This window comes from Mastigoproctus giganteus, chromosome 6, assembly GCF_048544385.1.
Source record: "Mastigoproctus giganteus isolate SK-2022 chromosome 6, ASM4854438v1, whole genome shotgun sequence".
NCBI classification, from domain to species: Eukaryota; Metazoa; Arthropoda; class Arachnida; order Uropygi; family Thelyphonidae; genus Mastigoproctus; species Mastigoproctus giganteus.
In genome coordinates, this window is record NC_143580.1 from 150,878,922 (window position 1) to 150,899,510 (window position 20,589).

At 38.0% G+C, this 20,589-nt stretch overlaps 1 protein-coding gene across 1 annotated transcript in view; it reads left to right on the plus strand.

The window, feature by feature from the left end:
- The window catches only part of LOC150084655 (legumain-like), a 145,289-nt gene that overhangs the window by 40,965 nt on the left and 83,735 nt on the right, over window positions 1–20,589 (plus strand). The window contains exon 6 of the mRNA XM_090376533.1: window positions 8,083–8,148. Coding sequence (XP_090232659.1) covers window positions 8,083–8,148 — 66 coding nt within the window. The remainder of the gene's footprint in view (window positions 1–8,082; window positions 8,149–20,589) is intronic.

Genomic DNA, 20,589 nt, shown 5'->3' on the forward strand with positions numbered 1-20,589 from the left:
TTATGGGCAAGCTGCCTCCATGCTGTTCGGTCTTCAACAGCTTCTTTCAAGTACTTCATGCCCATGCCAGTGTCGCTCTTGATGGTGTCGAGCCAGCGTGTTCTTTGCTGACCTCTTCTCCTAGTTCCACTGACCTTTCCTAGCATTATCGATTTATTCTTGAGCTCATTCATAAAGTTTTCTGGTGAAAAATACTGGAGTAGGTCACCATGTCTTTCTCCAGCAGTGGTGCTATTATATGGCTGTATAGGCCTTTACTAATTAAAACTCAAAAGTCTTTAAAAATCTATATCTTTTCTGATAAGGTGATGTTTTGTCCCAAAATTAGATACAACTAATCAGTGTGACAAACTCCTCCACCTAATTAAAGCCCTCCGCATCCGTAACTTGTAGAATTTAAAAAGCAGCTCTTCAAACTTTCAAATACCAGCACTATGCTAAAACATAGGCAGCTGGAATTGACAGTTAGAACAAAGAATGCTCTAACTGCCAAAACAGACTTATCATAAATTTTGCATAAACATTACCTTTCCTTGATTATAAATAGTCAAACTTGATGAACTCACACTATACTTGAGTTTTATAAAAGAATTTAAAATAAAATCCATATTTATAAACTATTTAGCAAGAGCACTTATAAAAGCAGTCATCACAGCTACACCATTAGCACTACCTAATATATTTGCATTAAAGGATTAAACATGATTATATTGATCATGCTAGTACAATACATAATTTGAGGATGACTTTCAGATATTTGAGTTTTATGTATTTTACTAGTGCCACTAGGTGGCAAATGACTCTCATAACTCATGCAATACCACCACTTTGCTTATTGGAGGCTTGAAGTGGTGGAACCCATGTTTAGTCTCCAGAGCAAAATTCCGCCAACCCCGTCTCATCCATCATGCAGGATGACATGTTTTTGAGGTTATGATGGACATCCTGGTGACAACTAATCATCCTTATATTTTGAGGGACAGCTCTAAAATGGTGTTAAAAGGCTGACTGCTAGATGGTCCACTGGACCAAACCTATTGGTAATTCTCTGGGAGGCTTCTGGATCAGCTAGTGTATAATCTTGCTGTGTCTACTTTGTCAGATAGTGAATGGAGAGAGTCCGAGTAGTGTATATGCAGAGACCATTGTCGAGGCCACGTTATGCCTCTAGGAGCTGGGTATATTCTTGCCATGTGTATGCCATATCCAAGAATTTCATTACTTCATACAGTATGTTCCCCTCACCTTTTCATACTGCTAAATACATCATGAAATGTCAAACTAATAGAACGCACTTATCTGTGTAAAGATCTAAACTTCCCAAACATGTCCTCATTCATTTCACAAATATATGTGGTTTCAGTTCCAATCTCAGTGAGGTCCATTTCCACTTACAGTCTGTTTGTTGTTGTTTGTTATTTAGGAGCATTAGCAACTAAGGCCATATTGCTGTGGGATATGCGGTGGTCATTCCCTCACCTTTCCGCATCCTCCGTATTTGGTGGTCCACGGACTCGAACCCTGGTCTAATCAAGAAGCGTGTGCTACGCACTGCTGCTCCTTCCCACCTGCCTACGGAGGCGCCACTTACATTCTGTCAAACCCCATGTACTCTTTCTGATAAATCCCAATTGTTGATTGATTCAACCACTGCTCATCTCATTTGTCAAAATTATTTGTTGTATGATTCCTTTTGCTTCACAGGTGGCACTTGTGCATGTGTAATTTGGAATCTTCTCTTTTTGATCTTCTTTGGCTTAAGATCTCTCTATCACATTCTATCAAATTCATCTGTTGCCTCTATCATTTTTCCAACTCTACTAATCGCTCATTGAAACTTGACTTTCTCCAGTCCAACTTTCCTAATAGTGAAGGTGCCTCCGTAGCCAGGTGGGAAGGAGCAGCAGTGCGTAGCACATGATTCTTGATTAGACTGGGGTTCAAGCCCGTCACCACCAAATACGGAGGATGCGGAAAGGTCAGGGAATGACCACTGCATATCCCGGAGCAATATGGCCTTAGTTGCTAATGCTCCTAAAAACCATCATCATCATCAGCCATTTTCAATCCACTGCAGGATGAAGGCCTCTCCAGCAACTTTCCAGTTCCTTCTGTTTTGAGCACTGGCCATCCATTTACTACTCAAACTCATGAATTTCATCTATCCATCTCCGCCTTTGTCTTCCAGGTTTTCTTCTAGCTCCTCTTGGGTACCATTCTGTTATTTTCTTAGTCCATCTGTCATCATGTCTTCGAGCTATGTGTCCTGCCCAAGACCATTTTAGTTCTTTAGTTTTGATAAGAATGTCCTTTACTTGAGTTTGCTGCCTAATCCATGTGTTTCTCTTCTTATCTAACAGTCTGATTCCCAATATGATTCGTTCCATTCTTCGCTGTGTAGTTCTCAGCTTCTCTTCCATTCTTTTGGTGAGTGCCCAAGTTTCACTTCCATAAGTCATGGTGGGGAGTATACATTGATTCATTATTTTACGTTTCAGACAAACTGGGATATTGCTCTTCAGTATGTGACTATATTTCCTGAATGCTATCCATCCAAAATGTATTCTTCTCTTGACTTCCAGCCATTTATCATTATTACAGCTAATAACTTGTCCCAGATAAGTATATGACTCCACCTTTTCAATTACTGCTCCTTCAATCATTATTTCCTTTTCCGTGGCATACTTGTTCATCATTACTTTTGTTTTAGCCATATTCATCTTTAGTCCAAAATCCTTATTAACTGTGCATAACTGATTAAGATTTTCCTCTAATTCTTTGGGATCGTGGCTTATGACCACAATGTCATCTGCAAATCGTAAATGGTTTAGGTACTCTCCGTTCACATTGACTCCTTTCTGCGACCAGTCTAATCTTCTGAAAGCTTCCTCAAGGGCAGCAGTAAACAGCTTCGGAGATATTGTGTCTCCTTGTCGAACTCCTTTCTCGATTTTAAATTTGCTACTGTCTTTGTCTAGTCTAATAAAGGATGTAGCACTCTCATATATTTTCTTCAAAATCATAATATATGGAGTATCTATGCCTTGTCTTTCCAGTGCCCGAAACATTGCCTTATGCTGTATGGAGTCGAATGCCTTTTCATAATCCACAAATGCCAGGCATAGTGGTGTTTTATATTCATTTGCTTTCTCCATTAGCTGTGATATTACGTGAAGGTGATCCATAGTTGAGAATCCTGTCCTAAAGCCAGCTTGCTCTTTCGGTTGATTCTCATCAAGTATTCTTTCTAATCTGTTAGTAATGACCCTTGTGAACAACTTGTAGATATGGGATAACAAGCTAATTGGTCTATAATTTCCAATTTCTGATTTATCTCCTTTCTTATGCAGCAAAACTATGATTGCATTATTCCACTGCTTAGGCATCACACCTTTTCTAATGCACTTTGTGAAGAGCCTTGCCAGTTTTTGTGTTATGTCTCTTCCTCCCAATTTTAACAACTCTACAGTAACTTCATCTTCTCCCGGGGCTTTCCGATTCTTCATTTTCTTCAATGCATGTTCTATCTCATCAGGAAGAATATCAGGTATGTCGTATGTGTTGCTACCTTGCAATCCATCTTCCCCACTGCTGGTATCATTCCCTCGCTCCTTGTGTAATTCTCTATAGTAGTCTTCTGCTATTTGAATTATGCCTTCTCTGCTGTTTATAAGTACACCATCGCTATTCTTCAGTTTCAGTATCATTTGTCTTTCTGTATTACTGCTCATGGCTGCTGATTTAAATCCTTTGTTTTCCCTTAATGCTTGTTCTACTTTTCTTGTGTTAAATCTTCTTATGTCCTCTCTGAGTCTCTTTCTAATGGCTTTGCATAACTCAGTATACTCAATTTTCTCCCTGTCAGTGTTTTTCTTGCTCTTCATTTGTCGTCTTTGGTTCATCATGACAAGTGTTTCTTGACTAATTTTTTCTTCTTTGGATTTCTGTTTCCCTATAGGTTTCTTGGGCTTTATCACTTTCAGAAAGTTGTGATATTCCTCGTCGATATCTTGGTCCTGAGCAGTCTGCAGAAGCTCAAACTTGTTCTTAAGTTCCAGTACATACTGCTTTTTCTCCTTCTCTGTTATTTCAAAGACCTTTGTATTATTTACTCGAGTCAGTTTTTTCCTTTCCTTTCCTACATCTATATCAAGTGTACATCTTACCATTCTGTGATCACTTCCAACATTTACCTTATTCAGGATGGTAACATCATTCACAATATATCTTCTGTTAGTGAGGATGAAGTCAATTTCATTAGTTGTTAACCCATTTGGGCTCTTCCATGTCGACTTTCTGTTCACCCTTTTCTTGAAAAAAGTGTTCATTACTGACATTCCTTGAGATTCTTCAAATTCCACAAGTCTTTCACCTCTTTTATTTCTTTCACCAATTCCAAAATTTCCTATAGTTCCTCTTTCTGCGCTGTTTTGCCTTTTGCCAACCTTAGCATTGAAGTCCCCCATAATAATAGTGTAGTGGGTTTTCTGCTCATCTAGAAGACTCTCAATTTCAGTGTACATTTCTTCAACCTCTTCATCATCGTGGCTCGATGTTGGTGCATAAATCATTATAATCTTTAGCTTGTACCTCTTAGAAATCTTGAGTATTAGTCTTGACACCCTTGGTGATGTACTTTTGAATTCCAAAATGTTGTTTTTAAAATCTTTATGGACCAGAAACCCAACTCCACCTTCTCTCCTTTCACTGTTTCCATTGGTGTACAGCAGATTTCCACTTGATAAACTTATAAGTGATTCATTCCTTCTTCTTGTTTCAGCCAAACCGATGATATTCCAATTCACATTTTCTAATTCCTTTTCCAGCTCTAATATCCTGTCTTCACCGATGAGTGATCGTACGTTATAACAGGCCACGTTCAATTTCCGTGCATGGTAGCCTGGTCGTACCCAGAGATTCTTAGCACCCTCTGCTTCCACTCTGATCCTCTCGCTGCCGTAAGAGGGAGAGTGAAAGCTGCTGGGGACTGAGGGCCATTTGTATTGTTGTGCTCTCATTGCTGGAGGGTTTGGTCTTTTCCTCTTCACGCTGACCAGGTGTCTTGAAGAGAACCACTCTACACGTTCGTTGCCACCTAAGTGACGTAACAGGGCTTACCATCGAGAAGGTGTGCATGAGTGGATTTTAGGGAGGCAGGCCAACCGGACTTCTCCTAAATCTTCTGTAATAGAGAGATATTGGATCCATCAGTGTTTTAGGCTGAGTGTCTGATAACACACAGGATACCTGTTCCCCTCTAAGCCCCCCCTAAAACCAAACAACAACAACCTAATAGTGAGCTAATTTTCCTTGGCGATTTTAATGTTCACAACTCCAGCTGGCTTCTGTTTTCTACTTACAAGGACCCCAGCTGGTTAAGATGCTGAGACTTTTGCAATTACTAATGACTTTGTACAGATTGTTCATTTACCTACCAGAATACCAGACGATTGTAACCACACAGCCAACATGCTTGATCTTTTTCTCACAAACAACCCTTCTACATGGTTAAAGTGAGTGGTCCTCTAGGTACCTCAGATTACAACTTTGTGGTGGTCTCTTCTCCAATGGAGCCTTCTCTCACGGCCATTCTCAACTTTGTGTTGTTTGGCATTACAAGAATGCAAAATGGGATGATCTGCGAGATTTCTCTTCTTTTCCTTGGTCAGATTACCGTTTCAAATCTGATAGCAACATGTGCTCAGATTGTGTCAGTAAAATTATTCTTGGGTGAAATCATTTATTCGACACTCCAGCTTAAATTCTAAACCTTGGTTTTTCAAAAAAAATGTGCTAAAGCTGTTCAAAATAAGAATGTTGCCTATTGCAATTGGCTTGTATCCAAATCTCCAGGTTCATTTTCTGCCCACACCAAAGTGCACAACAATTCTAAAGCAGTTATTAATCACTCCATACTTGATTTTGAACAGGCTAAGAGTAGAAAACTTGCTTCTTGTCCAAATGGTAGTCGAGCATTCTGATCTCTTGCCAAAGCTATTGGCTGCAACTTTTGCCCATTTCTATTCCCACCTCTGTCAAAACCAGATGGTTCTATTTGTCACTTCAGCCAAAGATAAAGCTGACTTGCTAGCAACCTACTTTTTTTCTAACTCATGTATTGATGATCTTGGTAAACCACCTTCTATTATTCCTAGTACACTCCATTCAATGCCTCAATTGTCTTTCATCAAAAGGATGTTAGAAGGATTTTGAACAATCTTGATGCTAAGAAAGTTTGAGGTCCTGATGGCATTTCTTCACATGGTCTCAAAACCTGAGCTTATTCCTGTCCTCTTGAGCTTATTCCTGTTCTGTATCACCTTTTTTTCACATTCTTATTTCAAAGGTATTTTCCCCTTCTGTTTGGAAATTTGCTCACATCTAGCCAGTTCCTAAAAAGGGTGACAAATCCATCCCATCCAATTATTGCCTCATTGCACTTACTTTTACTCTTTCTAAAGTAATGGAGAAATCAATTAACTGCCAACTATTGAACTATCTAGAAACCTTCCATCTGATCACTGATTGGCAGTATGGATTCCATCAGTATCAATCCACTGGTAATATTTTGGCATATGTTATCCATCTGTGGACAAATTCAGTGGAAAAGTTTGCTCTTGACTTTTCAAAATCTTTTGATCACGTTTGGCATAAAGGTCTTCTAAATAAGCTTCCATCTTATGGTTTGCCAACTGTTTTTTTTTTTTTTGTTATTGAGTATTCAGTTTTCTCTTTGAATGCTTACTGTGGGTGTTGATAGCCAGTTCTCTGTCTTCTAACTTTTGCACTAATGCAGGTCTTTTCTAAGATTTGGTTCTTTCTCCCACTCTTTTGCTCTTGTATATTAATGACTTTCTTCCATTGACCAGAAATCATATCCATAGTTTTGCTGATGATAGCCCAGTGCCTCCGTAGCCATGTGGGCAGGAGCAGCATTGCGTAGCACACACACTTCTTGATTAGACCGGGGTTTGAGCCCGTACCCACCAAATACAGAGGATGCGGAAAGGTCAGGGAATGACCACCGCATATCCCCGGAGCAATATGGCCTTAGCTGCTAATGCTCCTAAAAACCAAATAACAAACAAACGATAGCCCATTGCATTGCCCCTTTTAGTGTGAGAAATCTGGCTCTGCTCAAACAGCTTCAACTTCTCAAATATCCACTTCCAATTCCTTAAATGCTGATCTCCAGATAATTCTCCAGTGGGGAAAAGATAACTTAGTTGATTTCAATCCATCTAAAATTCGGTCCTGTCGTATCTCTCTCAAAAAGGATTCTTCAGCTCCTATGCTTTGATGACACTGTTATTTCTAGGCAAGATCATATATCTCTATTGGGGTTACTTAATCTCTCTTGGCATAATCACAGTACAAATATTGCTTTCTCTACATCTAAAACACTGGATTTTCTCTTTTGCTGTCATCATTACTTTTCTTCCAAACAGCTGTTCACTCTGTACAAATCACAAATGTGCCTTATCATGGAATATTGTGTCTGCATCTGGAGCAGTGCCTGCAAAACCTCTCTCAGACTTCTAGATTCCATTCAAAAGAGGGCACTTTTTTCTGTTCCTTATTTCTCGCCAAGTTTATCATGAAATGCACAAGACTTACGCCAAACATCTTTTTTAAAGATGGGTATTCGATTTTATAAGTTACAGCTCTTACTCCTCAATTTATATTATTGCAAAACACTCTAGAATCATTTTCAATCTTCTATAATATTGAAACAATATTTCCACTTTTTAGAATATTCTAGAATCATCTACAACGTTTTACCACATTCAGGGATCTTCTGCAATGCTCCACCACATTCATGTCTTCTACACCTTTCTGGAATATTTTAGAAATTTCTTAAATATTATTTAAGTTTCTTTTTATTTTTATATGTAATAGAAAATATTTTAATAAAAATTGTAAAGAAGTTGGTCCTATTTAATAAAAACTTTTAAAATTGAAAAAAAAAAAAAAGAATGTGATTTCATACTTTTAGCTGGGTGTGTACATGTATGGGTGTTTGTATGTGTGTGCTTGCACATATATATGTGTGCACAAACTTTTTTTTATTTTTATTTTTAGGAACTGTATGCTACTGATTTGAATAAAGCAATAAAAGCTATGTACTCTCAAAAGAAGTATAAGAAGGTGAGTTATCTTATCTTATGTTATATTTTAAATCCTGAAATATGTTCAATTTTCTGACTGTTCTTTCTATAATAGTTGCCTAACTTGAGAATATAGTAAATTGCATTTTAGTTTCATAGATTTTCATCAACATATTGCATATATTACATGTTATTTTTATATATATATATATATATATATATATATATATATATATATATATATTTGCAATATATGAAGCCTGTTCAAAAAGGAATAATATGAAAAGAGCTAGCTATTTTAAAGGAGAGAAATGGTAACATAAAAAAATAAATAACACGTTCTGGCAGCATTGGACCACCTTGTGATATAATATAATGATATCATCTACTGTTGGTATTTTCAATTGTGATTAAATGTTGGTGAAGCAAAACAGAAGGCTCAAGATAATGGGAGTGCTGTGGCTCAGGGGAGTACTGAGGGGGCAGTTGTCCTCTGAATCACAGCCTTTTAAAATGTACTGCTTGATGTTTGTGAAGCAATCAGAGATGGGACATGATATTGCCAAGGGAATTGTATTTGTGTGTGCAAGATGTAAGGAGTATGAGGAAATCGGGCAACAACTCAGCCTATATGAGAGCTTGAAGGACAAGGTGGATGTCCTCAAAGGATCTAAATTGAGGGGCTCATCAAGCTCTCAACTGCTCACATAAATGCCAGAGCTTGCACTTGAACATCGTGTACCACAGTGGTAACCCCAAGGCAGAATGTGCTTGTCCCACAGGAACTAGTAGTTGTCGGTGACTCTGTTATCAGGGAAATGGGGAACATAGTGCAAAAAGGATAGGAGGAACAGGACCAGGGTATGTCTGCCAGGGGCAAAGCTTGATGACGTTGTAGAGCAGATATCTTTTAAGGGCACAAAAGGTGATATTGTTGTACACATTGGCACTAATGATATTAAGAGTAGGAGACCGACAGAATTACTTAACAAGTACAGGTCACTGTTAAAAAAAAAAGCCTCGAGTTAGGGTTGAATTTGAAAGTGTTTGTGATTCTGGCCAGACACGATAGGAGGGAGTATATGATGAGAGCTTTGTTGATCAATTTGGCCTTGGAGAGATTGTGCAAGGCTCAAGGGGTAGAATTTTTCTCAGCCTGGTCTGTGCTTGTTAACAAGAGAGATTGCATCTACAGGGATGGGATACACTTAAATAGAAAGGGTGCAAGAATATTTACTGATGCTATAGAGGCAGTGTTAGGTGAGTCGGAAAACTGCTAACTTGGGGGGGGATACACAGACTAATAGATTAACAGTAGCTGCTGGCAGAGGTGAAAGTGATTCTTGCACTGCTTCTATTGGAATGAGCAGTAGCCTGGAAAACAAGATGCAGGAGATTTCAGAGACTGCTGTGAGTCATTGTAGTACAGTAAACACATGGGCTGTGTTAGGGTAGCTAAGAGTAGGAAGAGGTGCATATATACTTGCGTGTACACCAATGCTAGGAGTTTGGTAAATAAATTTGATGACTTTGAGATGTTGGTCAAAACATCAAAGGCAGATGTTTTTGGATATCAGAGATGTGGTGTTACGCAGATATAAGGAATGCAGAAATGGAATTTGGGGAATACAATGTGTACAGGAAGGATAGACAGGATAGGAAGGGAGGAGGGGGTTATGCTATTAGTTAAAAAAACACATAAAATCCAAGGAAGTGAAGGCAGTCGACATCGCTGGACAGTGCAGTTTCGAGTCGGTTTGGTGTGATATAAGCATTAGGAGATCAAAACTGAGAGTAGGAGTGTGCTATAGACCTAATGACTCTGATGAGTATAATAAGAAACTGTACAGGGAGTGGGCCAGTAAATCAGAGAGTCTTATAATGGGGGATTTTAATTTCACAGATATTGACTGGAATTTGTGGGTTGGTCACTCATACACTAGCAAGGCTTTTGTGGATTTATTGGATGATTGTTTTCTACATCAGCATGTTCGGCAGGCAACTAGAGGGAGTAATACTCTTGATCTGATTATCAGTAGTGATTCTTCATGCATTAAGAATCTGCAGATAAAGGAACCACTAGGTGTCAGCGATCACAGTGTTCTGAAGTGGGATTTACTCAACGAGGTAATTACCATCATGGGTAAAGGAAGGATTATTTTTTTTTTTCGTAAAGGCGACTACGAAGGTATGAGACAGTATTTAAATTCTATACAGTTGGACCAACTGATGATGTTACCAACAGCAAATTCAAAATGGGAAGCATTCAAAGAATTAATCTTGGAACCTACTAGGCTTTTCATACCAACTAAGAAATATTGTTCAAGGTTTAGGCCTAAATGGATGTCAGATGAATTAATGAGACATGTGACAGAGAAAAACAATGCATGGGACACATAAATTAACAGGTAACATGGAAGCCTATGATAGATATAAGCTGATCTGTAACCAAGTCACAAAGGGGGTTAAGCAGGCAAAGGCAGATTACGAGAAATCTTTTGCAAAGGATGCAAAGAAAAAAGCAAAGCGTTCTTTATTTATGTGAACTGTAGAAGGAAGGGGATGAATCAGATTGGTCTACTGGATATCGATGGTTCAACTGTTGATGATAGCTAACAAACTAAATAAGTATTTTGTATCTATATTCACACATGAGGAGTTATTCAGGGAGGGGAATGCCAGAGGTGAATTAAACTCTGACAGTAAGCTAGATGATTTTGTAATAACTGAGAGAAAAGTGGAGGAGAAATTGTTGAAGATAAACATAAGAAAGGCACCTGGAGTGGATTGGATCTATCCAGTTATATTAAAGGAAGTAAGCGAACCCTTAGCCATAATAATGAGAGCTTCCTTGGACTCAGGGGAGGAACCCATGGACAGGAGATGTGCAAATGTGACTCCAATTCACAAAGGAGGATCAAAGGGCGACACAAGTAATTACAGGACTGTTAGTTTAACTTCAGGGAAATTAATGGAGGCACTGGTTAAAGAAGCACTGCAGGATCATCTAGACATGACTGCAATAATAGTTAAGACACAGCATGGGTTTATTAAAGGGAGGTCACATCTGACCAATTTGATTGGATACTATGATGTGGTCGCAAAGGAACTGGATGCAGGGAATATCTTTGATATAATATATTTGGTCTTAGAAAGGCTTTTGATACTGTTGCGCATGGAAGACTGCTGCACAAATTGGAGCAGTATGGCATTGGAGAAAAATTGTTGCTATGGATAAAGGGATGGTTAAGTGGGAAAAGACAGAGTGGTAATCAATGGACACTGCTCTTCGTGGACTGATGTTATTAGTGGAGTCCCTCAGGGTTCAGTGTTGTGTCCATTGTTGTTTTCTGTATTTATTGATGATATGTCAGGCTTAATGTCCAAGTTTTCAGATAATATGAAGGTGGGCAGGGTTGTTAATGTCCCTAATGACAGTACGCTGCTGCAACAGGATCTAGAAAAGTTGAGCAGATGGGCTGAGAGATGGTAATTAAAGTTTAACATTGACAAATGTAAATTACTGCATATGGGAAGCAGTAACCCCAGAGTAACATATCAAGTGTGTGGTACTACACTGACAGTGATAGAGAATGAAAAGGACCTGGGGATAATTGTGCAGGCAGATATGAAGTTCTCTGAGCAGTACAGACAGTCTCTGCAAAAGTAGCTCATGGTGTCTTGTCAATGAGTTACAGGAATTTTTCTAGCAGGGATAAGGAGGTGATTATCCCCTTGTATAATGCAATGGTCAGGCCACTGTATATGGGCCTGGAGACCTCATTTTAGGAAGGATGTAGAGCTGCTCAAGTGAGTGCAGAGAAGGGCAACAAGATTAGTGAATGGAACAAAGGGTTGCTCTTACGAAGAAAGGCTTAAGTTTTGCAAATTACAGTGTCTTGAGACTAGGAATCTGTGAGGTAATCTGATTGAGGGATATAAAGCCTTGAATGGTTTGAGCATGCTCAGTGCTGATGGGATTCTTCCTCTTGCTCAGAATAATCGCCTGAGAGGTCATAAATTCAAATTGAGGAAAGATAGTTGTAGGATAGATGTGCGGAAGTTTGCCTTTAGCCAGTGTGTGGTTGATTGCTGGAACAAACTTCCATCTATCATTGTAGAAGTTGATATCTTAAATAGATTCAATGCAGAACTAGACAAACCTTTGGAGCGAATGGATGGGTGAAATTAGATGGTTTTTTTTTTTTTGGCTGATGCTATATAAACTTGCCTTCTTGCATCATGTGCCTTTGCTAATGCTAAGTGTGGATGTTCTCTTTAATACTCTGACACAACTGCATAGGTCAGGGGTGTTTACAGCTAATCATTTTGGCAGTGATTATTTATCATATTTAGTGGTCACATGGTCTTGGACCACTGTAAACTCAAACCATATGCCACTGCACTCTCTTGTGCAGTGACATGTGTGACAAGACGTACAAGATTATGAAGGTGACATACATGACTCCATTATGATGCACACCATGTGTCAGTTCTTTCTGATTTTCTGTAGCAAAAGACATTGGAATTGTTCCACATTGTTCTACATCATATTTGACATCTTGTGAATATTTGATGGAATATCCTTCTTATTAACGGATTGTAGTGGAACCATGCATTCTGAGGGAAATGAAATGCCAGAACCTAAAATATAGAAGATGTTATGTTTCTGGGAAACATAAGAAGCAGTATTAAAATATAGGCCTGACATAGTTGAGTGGTCAGGAGCGTGAGTGCAGTAGCATGTGTTCTTTTAGTGGAGTGCTTTGAGTGCAGTAGCATGCATTCAAGTGAATTACATTCTTTCTGAATGTAATTCACTTGTAACACTCCATCAGCATCCAAAAAAATCAATGCCAATACCTTGTCAGCAGAAGGAATTGACCTGATTTTCTTTGGTGGGGAGAAGACTTGTGTTTCTACTGTTTGAACTGCTCCTTTGTCTCTGGCTGAAAGCGATGGACCTATGTCTCATTCATGGTTGCAAACCTTGCAAGGAAATTTTCTGAATCTGATTGAAAACAATGCAGATATTCACTTGAATTGACAAATGTGCATTTTTGATCTGCTAACACCTTTTTTCACTGTCAATATACTGGTAGTGTTCTGAACTGTCACTAGTTGATTATTCATTGCCAGATCGTGCACACTGTCAACTTCTGGAGTGATAGATGTTGCAGGTCTTTCACAGTGTAGGTCATCTTCCAAGATCTCCCTTCTTTTAAATTCTGTTTTCCACTTCTTAACTATGGAAAAGGAAGGGACGTCCTCCCTAAGTGTTGTAACCAGATTCTCATGAATTGCCTATGGCATTAGTCCCTTTTTCCCCCCAAGTATTGGATGACTGCATGGTGACTGATTTTGTCCATCTTTCCTCATTCACACAACTTTGTTGATTTCGGGAAAGTGTCATAAACCTTCCGGAACCATAATTTAAAAAAGACATTATTGAAACTGCAGGAAACTTGATGGGTTACTAATTGAAGTACAGACATTAAGTATAGAAATTTTTAACACTGTAACACTAATATTCAGGTCCCTTGTACTTATTCCTTTTGCAGTATAATTTTTGTCTTTTTTTATTTTCAAATGAAAAAATAGAAAATGTACCCTTCAGTCACTTCAAATATCCTACACAGCATGAAGAATATTTTATTATAAAAAAATGCACATTGGCATTTTTTGAAATAATATAATGTTTGTATTGCATGTTGCACAGTTTATCTTAATCTAAATATCTGCACTGAAAACACTCCACCTGACTCATGTAAAGTTCAGAATATATTTATTGCTGATAGCATCTTAAGATTATACTTTTTGCAGATATTTTCTCCTCTGCTTCTTCGATTAATCTTGCTGTTCATCATCATCAGCCATTTTCAATCCACTGCAGGATGAAGGCCTCTCCAGCAACTTTCCAGTTCCTTCTGTTTTGAGCACTGGCCATCCATTTACTACCCAAAAACTCGTGAATTTCATCTATCCATCTCCGCCTTTGTCTTCCAGGTTTTCTTCTAGCTCCTCTTGGGTACCATTCTGTTATTTTATTAGTCCATCTGTCATCATGTCTTCGAGCTATGTGTCCTGCCCAAGACCATTTTAGTTCTTTAGTTTTGATAAGAATGTCCTTTACTTGAGTTTGCTGCCTAATCCATGTGTTTCTCTTCTTATCTAACAGTCTGATTCCCAATATAATTCGTTCCATTCTTCGCTGTGTAGTTCTCAGCTTCTCTTCCATTCTTTTGGTGAGTGCCCAAGTTTCACTTCCATAAGTCATGGTGGGAAGTATACACTGATTCATTATTTTACGTTTCAGACAAACTGGGATATTGCTCTTCAGTATGTGACTATATTTCCTGAATGCTGTCCATCCAAAATTTATTCTTCTCTTGACTTCCAGCCATTTATCATTATTACAGCTAATAACTTGTCCCAGATAAGTATATGACTCCACATTTTCAATTACTGCTCCTTCAATCATTATTTCCCTTTCCGTGGCATACTTGTTCATCATTACTTTTGTTTTAGCCATATTCATCTTTAGTCCAAAATCCTTACTAACTGTGCATAACTGATTAAGATTTTCCTCTAATTCTTTGGGATCATGGCTTATAACCACAATGTCATCTGCAAATCGTAAATGGTTTAGGTACTCTCCGTTCACATTGACTCCTTTCTGCGACCAGTCTAATCTTCTGAAAGCTTCCTCAAGGACAGCAGTAAACAGCTTCGGAGATATTGTGTCTCCTTGTTGAACTCCTTTCTCGATTTTAAATTTGCTACTGTCTTTGTCTAGTCTAATAAAGGAGGTAGCACTCTCATATATTTTCTTAAAAATCATAATATATGGGGTATCTATGCCTTGTCTTTCCAGTGCCCAAAACATTGCCTTATGCTGTATGGAGTCAAATGCCTTTTCATAATTGACAAGTGCCAGGCATAATGGTGTTTTATATTCATTTGCTTTCTCCATTAGCTGTGATATTACGTGAAGGTGATCCATAGTTGAGAATCCTGTCCTAAAGCCAGTTTGCTCTTTCGGTTGTTACGCTCGCTATCTTGCTGTTATGCTATCACTAAAAGACCAAACTGACAAGATGTTGACAGTCTATAACAGCTTAAAATGCTAACTTATTGCATTACTGTTATGTAAAATGTACTGCATGTATTATTGACAAAAATTTTCTAAAGATAGTTATTTTCTATGTTCTGTAATAAGGCACACTGTGGAAATTATCTTTTTGATTGTAATTCCATTTTTTATGGTAAAGTGTATTGTATTATTATTATTGCTATTATTAAACCCTTATTACATGTCTGTTGGTTACAGGAATACTATCTAGTATGGATTGTATATGAATACTTCTATTACAGATGTATGGGATAATTGTCTTCTGTGCAGGAAAACTATAATTCATTGGAGATATTAATAATTATCACTTCCTTTAGCTTCGTCATCCCTGAGGTTTCTTGGTACCGTTTTGAAACCTCTCTTATAACTCGCCCTTCTCTGAACTTCCTCATTTCTCACTTTATCAACCCATCTTATATTTTCCATCCATATCTGCATCTCAAAACTTTCTAACCTAATGTCTTCCACTGTGTCCACATCTCTGCCTCCATAAAGTACCATACAAGACATCATACCGATCTTTTCCTTAAACCAGTTTTTAACTTCCCACATAATATTCTTTTTTGCTTTTCAAAATAGCTTCTTTTACCCATTGCTAATTTCTCTGCTTCTCTTCTTCTCCTCCCACCATTAGGCTTCCCAAATACCTGTACTTGCTTTCCTGTTTGACGCCTCTGTAGCCAGGTGGGAAGGAGCAGCAGTGCGTAGCACAAGCTTCTTGATTAGACCAGAGTTCGAGCCCGTCACCACCAAATACGGAGGATGCGGAAAGGTCAGGGAATGACCACCGCATATTCCCGGAGCAATTGTGCTCCAATTAAATAACAAGACTGCATGCGCTCTGTGTTAGTATTAACGTAAGAGGCCAAAATAGTACATGATTAGATATGCTGGAGTGTGCTCTTTCCAATGAGTGCAAGTTGAAACTGGTCCAGTCAGTAGTTCGTAATTTATGATGGAAAGAATAACAGTAGTTTTGTGCATGTCGTCAGAAAATTGAAAATGGAGCAAAGAGTAGTTATCAAATTTTATTGTAAATTGGGAAAAAGTGCTACGGAAACTTTTGACGATTTAAAAAAAAGTTTATGCTGATGAATGTTTGTCTCGATCAAGAGTGTTTGGATCGTTTTCGTAAAGAACGTGTCATTAGAGCAGTGGTTTTCAATGGGGTGCCACAACAACATTCCAGGGGTGCCATGTAATTTGCGTTTAAGTTACTTAAACTTATTATTATTTTTTAATTTGTTTATTTCATTATAAAAGGTGTACAGTATCTTTTTAATTTTGTGGTGATCTATAATTGATGTTTACTTAGTACCTCTATATAAAGAATAAAATTATATACTGTGTATATATATATATATATAATTTGTATTATGAAATGTAATTTTTAATACAAATTTACATTATATTATTGTAATTTTTTTTGTATTATTGTAATATATATATATATATATATATATATATACGGATATATATACAGAGAGAAAGAATCAGATCTAACAGGCAGAAAATTGAGTAGGGGTGCTGCAAAATAAAATAAATTACTTAGGGGTGCCGTTATTAAAAAAAGGTTGAAAACCACTGTTTTAGAGGATGATCCCTGACCTGGCAGACCGATCTCTGTTTGAACACAGATTGTCACAAAGGTTAGAAAAATTGTGACTGAAGACAGATAAATTTAAATGAGGTTGCTTGCTGAAATGATCAGTAGCAATAAGGAATGTGTACGAGAAATTCTAAAAGAAGATCTGGGTAAGAGAAAAATTTGTTGCCGTTTTGTAGAAAAGAGAGTTGTGTTGCATTGATTTGATGGCGTGTGTTGACAATGACCCAACATTTTTGAGTAGAATTGTTACCGGTGATGAGTGTTGGGTATTTCAATATGATCTAGAGACAAAATGTCAGAGTTCAGAATGGTGTTTGCTGTCCTCTCCCCATCAGAAAAAAGTGCGGTTAGAAAAATCACAAGCAAAAACCATGTTGATTGTCTTCTTCAATATCAAAGGCATTATCCATCGAGAATTTGTGCCTCAAGGAACAACAGTCACGAAAAAGTTCTATGAGGTGTTAAAAGAAGTTGTGGGATCGAATTTGTCAGGTAAGACACAAAATATTCAGCTCCAAAAATTGGTTGTTGTTGCATGACAATGCACCCGCACATTCTGCTGTCAACATCAAGAAATTTTTGGCAAAAGAATTGATCCTAGTCATCGAAAACCCCCATTTTTATCGGGTTTGGCTCCCGCAGATTACTTTTTGTTCCCCAAAATCAAAACAGCCATGAAAGGAACGCGATACGGGACGATAGAGGACATTCAGGCTGCAGCAACCGACTAGCTGAAAGCAGTACCAGAGGAGGAGTTCCAGAAGTGTTTTCAAAACTTGTATAAAAGATGTAAACAGTGTGTACACATCGGAGGCAATTACTTCGAAAATATATAACCTTACTTTGACATTAGTGTTATTTTTTTTGTAGTAGCGTCAGTCTCACTATTTAATTGGCACACTGTATACTCTCTCTCTCTCTCTCTCTCCCCCCCTCCCTCCCCCCCTCCCCATTTTTTATTTTATTATTTAACTCACTCTTTTCTCTTCCTACTCTGATAAACTTTGTCTTCTCAATATTGCTTCTGATTGCAAGCCTATCATAATTTTTCTTGTAGCCAATTAACCAATTTCTGCACTCCTTCCTCAGAATCTGTCACAAGTGCTATATAAGCTGCCAATCTAGCACTCTCAATACAATATTTTCCCCCATTTTTACCGATGCAATTCTTTGTCATACCTTTCCTTTATCAAAAACCTCTTTAATAATTTCTTTTACATACATATTAAATAAAATTGGGGACAAACATCCCTCTCTCACACCTCTTCCTATCTTTACACTTTCAGTTAAAGTTATATTGTTGGAAAATGGTTGATGTTATGGCAAGAGTGATGTTCAATAACTTGAGTGTCATCTTGCCATAACATCAGCCAGCATGCAGTGTTACAAATACTGTATACTTTGATATTGGAGATGCTGGAGACTTGAATCATTTAGGAATGTAAGAAAATAAACTAGGACTTTTTGTGAGAGTTGACATTCCCAGAAATGTCCAAAAACTGCAGAGTGAGGGCGTATGGGAAAATGCTTGTAAGATATTTGGTATAAAATGCATTGCAGTACTATATATATATTTTATACTTATTACTGCTCAGATTCTGTCAGGTGAATGCTAAGTAGAAATCTTGACATTATTTGAATGTAGAGTTTGTGGTATAAAGTAACTTAATGCACACAAACTCCACCAACAGTAGCAGGAAGGTCAGACAATAACTTAATTCAAAATTTTGACTAACAGTCCTATATGATATCCTGCGCATAGGGAAAAAAAAGGTTAAATGTGCAACTTTTAAGAAATCTAAACGCCTTTTTATCATTTATGCAGGCCATCTCTTTGCATCATTGTTATAAATTTCCAGCTGTAATCATGTTTCTTTTGGTGAGAATGTTCATACTGCTGTCTGCAAATTTTTGTTGAATTTTAGATTCAAAATGAAAAAGAACTCTGAGAAACAGATAACATTTAGTTTTGATAGCATGCTCACCAACAGTGACAATTTATTAATTGATACTGCAAAGTCAAATCTAATGTCAGATGTTAATTGACAGATGGGCTTATCAGGTAAAATCACTTGAGAAAAGTCATTGATTGACAGGTGCTTCCAGGCCAGTGAGCACATAGCTATGGCATATAACCAACAGTTCTAAGCAATATTAGATTTGGCAAATGATCAAGCACCCTAAACCATGATTGGCGAAGTGTGTGTCCAGTAACTCTACGACCTATTTACAATGCTGTACCACCACCGAACAAGGTTGAAGTACAGTTATCTGAGATTCCATCATAGAGGGTCAATTCCTTCTCAATATAATGTCCATATCACAATGCAATACCATGAAGGCATCTTACACTATCAAGGCCCAACATAAGGTTGTAATGATCTCCAAGGATCCAGTTGACACTTGTAGGACCACCATGAAGATTCAAAATGAGTAGAAGTCCAATCCAGGAAGTAGACATTTAAACCAGGAATTGTAGTCACAATGAAGAAGTAGCTTTTCCTCAAACCTGAACAGTCCCAATAGTACAGTAGTTAACAGTAAAGGGAAATACTCCAATCAGTCTCCATGTACAGTCCCTGGAACCACAATAACACCACAGCATCACAAGTCATCCATTGAGGAAGCAACCACAATGCAATCCAACAGGCTCGCCATGGTTGTCTAACCCCCCACAGGAGCCCCAATTTCTCGGATACAGGAGCTCTCCTGGTGGCCTGTCTGCATTGCTCAGAAAACTTTATATCTGACTGCACAATTACTCCTAGGTCTTTTTCGTTTTCCACCACCACCACCCTGAATGTAGTACCATACAGTTGGTACATTACTCTGGGATTACTGCTACCCATATGCAGTACTTTGCATTTGTCAATGTTAAACTTCAATTGCCATTTCTCAGCCCATCTGCCTAACTTTTCTAGATCCTGTTGCAGTAGCATATTGTCATTACTGTCATTAACTACCCTGCCAACCTTTGTATCATCTGCAAACTTGGACATTAAGTCTGATATGCCTTTATCATTATCATCAACAACAATGGGCCCAACACCGAATCCAGGGACTCCACGAAGAGTAATATCCATTGATTATATACTCTGTCTTCTCCCACTCAACCATCCTTTTATCCATTATCCATAGCAGCATCTTGCCCTTAATGCCACACTGCTCTAATTTGTATAGCAGTGTTTTATATGCAGCAGTAATATCAAAAGCTTTCCAGAAATCCACGTATATGATATCAAAATAATTTTTTTAATCCAGTTCCTTTGTAACCACATCATAGTGACCAATCAAATTGGTCAAACAAGATTTCCCCTCAACAAACTCATGCTGTGTCTGAAGTATAATTGTGGACTTGTTTAGATGATCCTGCATTATTTCTTTTACCAGTGATTCCATTATTTTCCTTGGAACAGAACTAACAGGTCAGTAATTACTCGTGTCACTCTTTGATCCCCCCCATGTGAATTGGGAATACATTTGCACATCTCCAGTCCATGGGGACCTCCCCTGAGTCCAAGGAATGATGGCTAATGGTTTGCTTACTTCCTTTGCTGCCTCCTTTAATATAACTGGATAGATCCCATTTACCCCAGGTGCCCCCTCTTCCAAAGTCAGTTACAATGCCACTCCATAATCCACTAAATCTCCATATCGTCAATACTCTGAAATCTTTTAGGAGACAGATGCCTATATTCCCTCCTTGTATTTTGTTTGTGATTCAATAAAGTCCATTTTTT